The sequence below is a fragment of the Mastomys coucha genome, unplaced genomic scaffold (genome assembly GCF_008632895.1).
Source record: "Mastomys coucha isolate ucsf_1 unplaced genomic scaffold, UCSF_Mcou_1 pScaffold7, whole genome shotgun sequence".
Classification (NCBI taxonomy): domain Eukaryota; kingdom Metazoa; phylum Chordata; class Mammalia; order Rodentia; family Muridae; genus Mastomys; species Mastomys coucha.
In genome coordinates, this window is record NW_022196913.1 from 54,638,258 (window position 1) to 54,646,478 (window position 8,221).

At 45.2% G+C, this 8,221-nt stretch overlaps 1 protein-coding gene across 2 annotated transcripts in view; it reads left to right on the forward strand.

Annotated features, from left to right (window-relative positions):
* Iars1 (isoleucyl-tRNA synthetase 1) overlaps window positions 1-8,221 on the forward strand; it is a 49,624-nt gene that overhangs the window by 28,627 nt on the left and 12,776 nt on the right. For both annotated transcript variants that reach the window (XM_031358196.1, XM_031358195.1), the window contains exons 20-25: window positions 1,860-1,980; window positions 3,298-3,389; window positions 5,008-5,085; window positions 6,013-6,134; window positions 6,552-6,654; window positions 6,886-6,969. In XM_031358196.1, the coding sequence (XP_031214056.1) occupies window positions 1,860-1,980; window positions 3,298-3,389; window positions 5,008-5,085; window positions 6,013-6,134; window positions 6,552-6,654; window positions 6,886-6,969 (600 nt within the window). The remainder of the gene's footprint in view (window positions 1-1,859; window positions 1,981-3,297; window positions 3,390-5,007; window positions 5,086-6,012; window positions 6,135-6,551; window positions 6,655-6,885; window positions 6,970-8,221) is intronic.

The window sequence follows — 8,221 nt, forward strand, 5'->3', positions numbered from 1 at the left end:
TGGGGCATTGTCTGCCTGATAGAGCACACATCTCCTGCGGGGGCAGCTGTGAGGGGTTGTGACTGAAACAGGAGCCAAACACTCAGGAATTACGGCCAAGCTCCTTCCACCCCCTGCAAGCAGGAAACTGCCCACGGAGGCTTCAGGGCTCAAAGACAAATACGAGACTGGGCTTAAGTTACCTGAGCAGACCACTGCTCTACAATGGACAGCATTGGTCTGTGTTTGCTGAGCTATGAGGTGGGACCTAGTGGCCACTTTCTTGTGCCATTTGCTACTGCTAGATAACACAGAGCCATGAGAAAGCCTTACGTGATGATGCACGAGGTGTCTGCTTCTCTGTAGCACAGGCCTTCCTGTATAAAGGGTGTGTTATAATCTGATCAGCCAGTTCTTTGTCTTGGAGATTTCATGTTGAGTGTAGTTCTTCTCTATTCAAGGAACTGGCAGGCAGTATGAGTGTCAGCTACTGACAGAGTTTTTACCTGACAAAGGGCAGGGACAGACCCTAAGGTTGTGCTGTTGACTTGAGTGTGGTCAGGGAAGACTTGCATGAGGAAGCATTAGGCTGAGAGTAGAGAAGGACAGAAGCTCTGAAGGAGTTGCTAGGATTAAGAATAGTAATGGGATGTATGTGAACCTGTGCCTCAGGTTGGCCTTCCCATTCTCTCCTGAGAAGCCTTTGGTCTGCAGCCACCTCTGCTGACCCCAGACTGACTATTCTGAGTGCCAGCCAGCATCTTTATCACTAGCACAAGTTACTGTATTGCCTGCGTGTTTATGGTGGAACCAGTTGTGCCCAGCATCTTACTCCAGCACCTACCAACACAACTACTGGAAACTTAGTGCTCGGTGACCCTGGAGCAGCTTGGAAGCTAGCAAGCCAGACAGTAGTCCACTCACTTGCTTCTCCTTTTTCTGGATTCAGCTTAGCTCTTCCTTCTGTTGAGAACAAGACAGAAGCAGTGTTCCCATAGGACTTCCGGGTACACAGTTCCCTGGAAATTTAGAAGGCGGGTATCTTTCTCTGTATTTCAGCATTCCTCTCTTTGTAATTATGCCAGTTTTCCTGTATGTGGTGCCACTTAGGGCATTCCGGAAGCTCGCATACTCGGCAGACCTCTTTGTGTGGAACTTATGCTTGACCACAAAGAGGCCCATCTGTACAGAGCAGGGCTGCACCCACCCCATGAGGGTCTCAAACCCAGGCAAATAGTCCTCACCTTTGCTCTGCCAATATGCTGCTGCCTGAGAAGCCCAGCTGGCAAGAGTTTAGCTTGCAGAGCAGGAGCCAGTGAGATGCCCTCAGGATCATGCAGGGCTCTTGAAAAGCAAAAGCAGATGTGAAGGGTTCCAGATGAATCATACAACTTAGCATAGGAGCTATTTTCTGGTGCTTGTTTCAGTTTTCAAAGGATCATCTGGTTCTAGAAGGTTTACTGCCTCCTTCCATAGGTTTACAGTAATCCAACCCTAAAGTCTCTTTTTTTTTAACTTAAAAAAAAAAGGTCATGGTTCATTGAGGACTTGATGGCACTCATCCTGAATGTGAGTAGCTTGCTACCAGCATCTGGGATTGTTTTGTGTTTCATCATTTCCTTCCATTTTACTGACAGAGAGCATGTGGTAAGCCTGGAGAGGTGACTTAGCCGGCAAGAGTACTTACTGTTTGCCCAGAGGATCTGGATTTGGTTCCCAGCACCCATGTCACGTGGCTCACATCCACCCATAACTCCAGCTCCAAGGGTCCAGTGCCCTTTCCTGATATCCATGGGCATACATGTGTGCACTTATTAAAAAGTTAGTTATTATTTTCACCCTTTGTACATGCGAACATCTCACTAAGCATCTGTCTGTAGGAAGAAGAAGTGGAGTTCCTGTACAATGAGCATGCAGTCAAAGAAAGCCCTAACATCACTGACCGGTGGATTCTATCCTTCATGCAGTCCCTCATTGCGTTTTTTGAGACTGAAATGGCAGGTGAGTCTTCTATGCTGTCTTCCCAGGGGTGAGGACTGGTTATTCTCTTTACAGTTGTTCTTTTGGTATTTTAAATGTTTTCCCTTATTAACATAGAAGAAATTTTGAGAAATAACACAAAAGTACAGTGTGGTGGCCTTATTAGTTGTAGAAAGGAGCTTATTTCAGGGCTCTGGGTACTTTTGTCCCAAAAGAATGCAGTCCCATTCTTTTGCAGAAGACTGTCTGAGAACCCTACCATCTTTCAGCACTAGCTGCCATGACTCCCCATGAAGCTGAGTCTAGATACCATATACTTAGGACAGGACCCAGTCTGCCTAGGAACCATATAGCTCAGTGTCTATATGAGGGTCATGCGTGGGAGACTAGCCACACAGAGAGAGAGTAACTCCTGGCCCAGGTAAGTCCTAGCTTTGTTTACCTGCATACCCATAGAATCACCATCAGCAAGATCATGAGAAAATGTGTCTACAGGGTGGCATGAGAACTGGCAGTTCCTATAGCTCTCTCATGAAGAGCTGTGTCTTCTCTTTATATGTGAGAGTCACTTACTCTGTGGGGTGAAAACCAAACACGGGAATCCCAGGCGTCGCTGAAAGGAAAGTGTGGGTAGCTCTAGACATGATGTGTGGACTGGTTTTTCCCCTTCAACAGACAAAGCCCCAGTTGCTGAAACCACCTATATAGAAGTGTTTGGCCAGCTAGTGACTATGGCTGTGGGCCTGAGTTCTGTTTTCTGTGAAGCGCAGTAAGAACAGCTATGCCCTCTGCATCTTCTCCCAGTGCAACAGTGGGACTGTCAGTAGTTTGGGTGGATCCCTTTCTGTGGGGGCTGTGCTGTGCGTCTGAAGATGCTGAGCAGCGGCCTGTGTCACCCAATAGATAGAGGGCTGTTGGCACTCCGTGTATGTATACCACAAGAATATCTCCTTAGCTTTGCCAGGTATCTTTTTCAGGGCAAAATGGCACTGTACCTCTCAACATCTAAAGCATGCTTTCTGCTGCTTGAAGTAGGAGGCCGCACAGTAGTGTGGAGCTGCATTCTGTCCTATGTTTCTGTGCACTCCATGTTAGTTGAATAGGGGTTCAGTTTATTTTTTCACCTATGTGGATTTGCTTGTGGCTCATTGTTGTTTTGGGGTGCCCCTAAACACCTTGGTTGCTATGTCATGTATTCATGATATGTGAGCCATCTGATTGGTTGATTCTGATTCTCATTGTACCCTTAGGGAGTAGAGTACCCTTGAATGAAGAGCTGTACTTTTTTTCCCACTCCAAGGCCTGGACTAGCCTGCCTGACCAGTCTCTTGCTTTTAGCTTACAGGCTATATACTGTAGTACCTCGCCTGGTCAAGTTTGTAGACATTTTGACCAACTGGTATGTCCGAATGAACAGGAGAAGATTAAAGGTAAGAACTGGTAGAAATTGTGAAAAGTTCAGGGTCAAAGATTAGGGAGAAATGTCAGCCATGATGGTGCATGCCTTTAAACCCAGCACTCAGAGGCAGAGGCAGGTGGATCTCTGGGTTTGAGGCCAGCCTGGTCTACAGAGTGAGTTCCAGATTCCAGGAAAGGCAGGGCTACACAGAAATACTGTCTCCAAAAACCAGAGAGAGGGGTTGAGGGGCAGAGAGAGAGGAGAGAGAGAGAGAGAGAGAGGGGGGGGGAATGAGAAAGGTCCAAAGGGAAACACCGTTGCATTGGTTTCCCACTGCAATGGAAATACAATGCTGTTTTGAAGATGTCTCCTGTTTGCAGTACATTAGCTGCAATACAATGTGGCAGAAGGGGACTTAGGAGATCTAAAAGTCATTCTGCGTATTTTCATAATGCACTGTGGACAAGTTATCAGGGATGAAATATCCAAGCTAGTGCAGTATTAAACTGAGCAGATCTCATAGAATTCTACAAATATGGTCAAGTATGGCTATATTCCTTAAAAGAAACTATTGTGTTTGTGACTTTTCCCTGGAGGCATGAACACACGTCTATATAGTGTGTGTACCGATGTTAGCCATAGAATTGCCTCTGTTCCAAGTCTAGCTATGTAAACCAATGAGATTACTGGGGTTCCTTCCAGGAGACTGCGTGAGGGGTGATAGGAGCATAGATAACCACACTGCATCATCAACCAAAAGCCCACCCCAGAACTGTGACAACTCAGGAAGGCAGCACTCCCAAGCTCCTATACGTGGGAGGCCGCTTGGCTGGGCCGAATGACCTGCTTATAAAACCGTGGGAAGGGGCTTCCTGAGAGTTACTTCCATACTTTTCAGCCTTGTTCCTAGTGAGAGTGTTTCAGTTTGGAGGAAGGAGCCCACACAGTAACACACCTCTTTGTTTTTGTCTCCATCCAAAGCAGAGTGATCAGGTGCTTGCTGCGGACAGATTTTTTTCTCAGCATGAGCTTGGTGTGGACAGTGTTCTCCAGACACACTGACATGTCAGGAAATTATAGTGAGATAAAACAGTAACAGATTCCTCGATGCAGAAAGTTTTTCCCTGCCATGAATCAGTAAAGTTATAAGACAGGGTTTCTCTGTTTAGCCCTGGCTCTCCTGGAACTCACTCTGTAGACCAGGCTGGCCTCAAACTCAGAAATCCGCCTGCCTCTGCCTCCCAAGTGCTGGGATTAAAGGTGTGCGCCACCACCGCCCGGCTTAGTAAAGTTATTTTAAAAGCACACAGTATATACACTTTTTTTTTTAAAAGCAAAAACTTACTAACTTTTCTTGTTATATTGGAAACCATCTACCCCTACACTATCAAACATGGCCAGTCCGTGGCTCCCATTTGCCTGACCTCCAGTAGAGATAGTCAGGGATACAGCAGACTCCTGTCCTGTGCTGGCCTCTGTCACTGCCCTTTATGGCCCCAGGACTGATGGTTGTGGCCATCTCTCCTCACTGCACCCCTTTCCATCTATGTAGAACACGCTTCCTGTACACCTCCCCTTTTAATAAACATCTGTTTTGATGACACACTTACTACCAGCAGCTTCGTATTTGTCTTTCTTTTCTTCTCTAGGGTGAGAATGGGGTGGAAGACTGTGTTATGGCTCTGGAGACACTGTTCAGCGTCCTGCTTTCTCTGTGTCGACTGATGGTGAGATGCTCAACCCCTTTCCAAAACCGAGCTACGAACAGTAACCCTGAGCTACAGCTACAGCCCCTCCCTTCCATCTGTTCTCTATAGAAGTATCAAAGCAGCTTCTGTCACTAGCCCCCTTTCAGAAGTTGTAACAGCTTTTGTGCCTCCTACTAAGTACGGGGCTGTACATGATGCTTATTCTAAGTACCAGCTGAGATAGATGAGGTACTTATTCATTTGCTGTTAAATATGTAGACACGGATCTGCTCTTAGGGAGATGTGATATAAATCTTGATAATGTGAACTTAGTAACTGTGAGTAATGCAGAGATCCCTAAACTCAAACTTAAATGATCAAGCATATCCAAACTTAGCACTGATAGAAAAATGTGTGATCATCTGGCATGGTTTCTGTTAAACTGTTAATTAAGTGGCATACGAGTGGGAAGGCTGCTCCTTTTCTGTGTCCTAGTCTGCCACCCCAGTATCACGTTCTATACTATACAGCAAGTCTTCTGTGAGCCTGTGACAGTCACAGGGGAATTTGCCCTTTGCCAAGTTCTTGGTGGTGTCCACGTCTAACTTCCTGCACCTGCATCCTGTGGTGCAAGTGGGATTTTCTGCTTTGCAGATGTGGTTTCTAGGCTTTAAGGTATTTACTCTCTGTGCATACTGACTTAACTGGCACTTGCTCTAGGGCTCCTGGTTTGGTTTGGTTTTGGATAGCAAGATATCAAGAGATATTTTGAGTCCTGTGATGTAGTCCTACTATATCTCATACATATGAAGTCATTTTTCTTTGAAAAGGGACATCTAATAACCAGCCTACAGCTGTGTATTGTTATATTGTTCTCTAAAGTGACTAGTTTTCATTCTCAGTCTAAGTGAGATCAGCTGATGATGGGTACGTCTGAATGACACTCTCTCTTCCATTCTGCTACAGGCCCCGTACACACCCTTTCTTACTGAGCTGATGTACCAGAATCTAAAGCTGCTGATTGATCCTGCTTCTATCCAGTTCAAGGACACACTCAGCATCCACTACCTCATGCTACCTCGAGTTCGGTAGGAATCAAGCACAGACATGTCACCTAGGCCATAGGAAAGGGTCCCAAGCCCTGCAGGAAGAGATGGGAGAAGGAAGAGACTCATTTCCCTGCTTTACCTCCTGAACCCCTCCTTTCACGTAGGCTGATGCCGCTACTCCTCAGGCTGTAGTTGGGTGAGGTGTGAGCTCAACCTTGGGTAACCCTGGCAGCACCGTGTGTGGCGCCTGGCCCCTGAGGTGGGAGTGGGTGACACCTTGGGTAACCCTGGCAGCACTGTGCTTGGCGCCTGGTGCCTGAGGTGGGAGTGGGTGACACCCTTTCTCAGTTACGGCTGGAGAGCTAGCTTGACCTTCTTCTTCACTTACGAGTAACCGTGTCAGGTTTTCACCTTTTAAAAATAACGATCTTCCAAACTCCTGTGTTTATCAATCAGAGAAGAGCTGATTGACAAGAAAACTGAGACCGCTGTGTCTAGGATGCAGTCCGTGATTGAGCTTGGGAGAGTGATACGAGACCGGAAAACTATTCCAATAAAGGTGAGAAATTGTGTTCTGATACCGGATTGACTCAGACCCGAGTCTTGGGAAATTTTAACATAGAATTTCCAGCAGTGGTGTAATTCTTTGTCCTTTTCTGCGGTAAGGTATGAATGACTTGGCACTCGTTTAGCTGAATATTCAGGTAGACTTTAGCCAGACAGATGAGCATTCAACAGTTTTCCTTTTGGAGGAACTGACCCTGAGTTCATTCCCCTTCCTCCCCTCTAGTATCCTTTGAAGGAAATTGTGGTCATCCACCAAGACCCGGAAGCCCTTGAGGATATCAGGTCTTTGGAGAAGTATATCATCGAAGTAAGTCAGAATTTTCTTTATCCTAGAAAATTATTCTTTTGTAAATCACTACATGCATAACCATCCATGAAATTATATGTGGTCAGTGGGTTTCTTTACTCTCATGTGTTTCTCTTCCTCAGAGTAAATCTTTGTAATTAACAAGACAGCTTTGCTTCTTCAAATGATGAATTATAGCCATTTGCTGTTTGAATGCAGTAGGCGTTGTATGTGTCTGATAAAAAGGTGGGCCAATGTACACCCTTCTGCAGGGTTTCAGTTGTCCTCTGAGAAAATGTTCCTGGCATTTTACACATTTATGCACATATATAATTACGTATGTAGCCTTTGAGGGGGTGCAGGCAGGGCCTTACTTTGTAGCTTAGGCTAGTCTTAGACTCAGTTCTCCTATCTTGGCCCTCAGTGTGCTGGGATCAAAGCAAATGTCACTACCCCCAGTTCTATAATACACCTTTATTGTGTGTGCATAGTATTTATTTTCTGGCTGCTTCATAATTTATTTAAATAATCTACTTGAGAAATGATGGGTTCTCATCACAAAGATTTGTGTATCTGTGCACATCAGTATGTGGCTGTTGGGTGCCTGCGTATTTCAGTGTGTTTGTGAGTGTGTGTGTGAGTGTACATGTGTGCATATGTGTGCATTGGATATATTTTAGGAGTAGAATTTGGTTTCAGAAGGTTAGTGCACAATGTTGGTAGCTGGGTAATGCATTAAACTCACACACTTATTTTCCTGTGTTTTAAAAGATTAGGAGCCTGAAACTGATAAAGGAGCTGGGGTCACTTACAGTTTGTCCAAACCAGAAAGAGAAAGACTCCTGGGTTCTTCTCTTTTTATAGCCAAGCCACAGTTTTAGAATAAGAGTAAGGCAGAGCCATCAGGACCTGTTGTCCATTTAATTTGTCAGAACTCTGAGCATCTCCCATCCTCTTTCAAGTTCAGGGAAGGGTTCTCTTTGCACAGCCAGGGCTTGCAGGGAAAGCACCCTGCAGTCTACTGTCTCAGTAGTCTGGTGGGGGCAGGAGTCTCTAATGAGCCCTCGAGGTGCCACTGATCCTCTCAACAGAGCATTCTATGATATCTTTAAAACAAATATGTTTCAAACTTTACAATTCATTATAGTTTCAAAACAGATTCTAGTTATTCACTGGTAATATTTTAAGTGCATTATTCTAGAAAATATTAATTTCTGTATTTTATTTTTTGTTTGTTTGTTTTTGAGACTTAGTTTCTTTTTTTTTTTTTTTT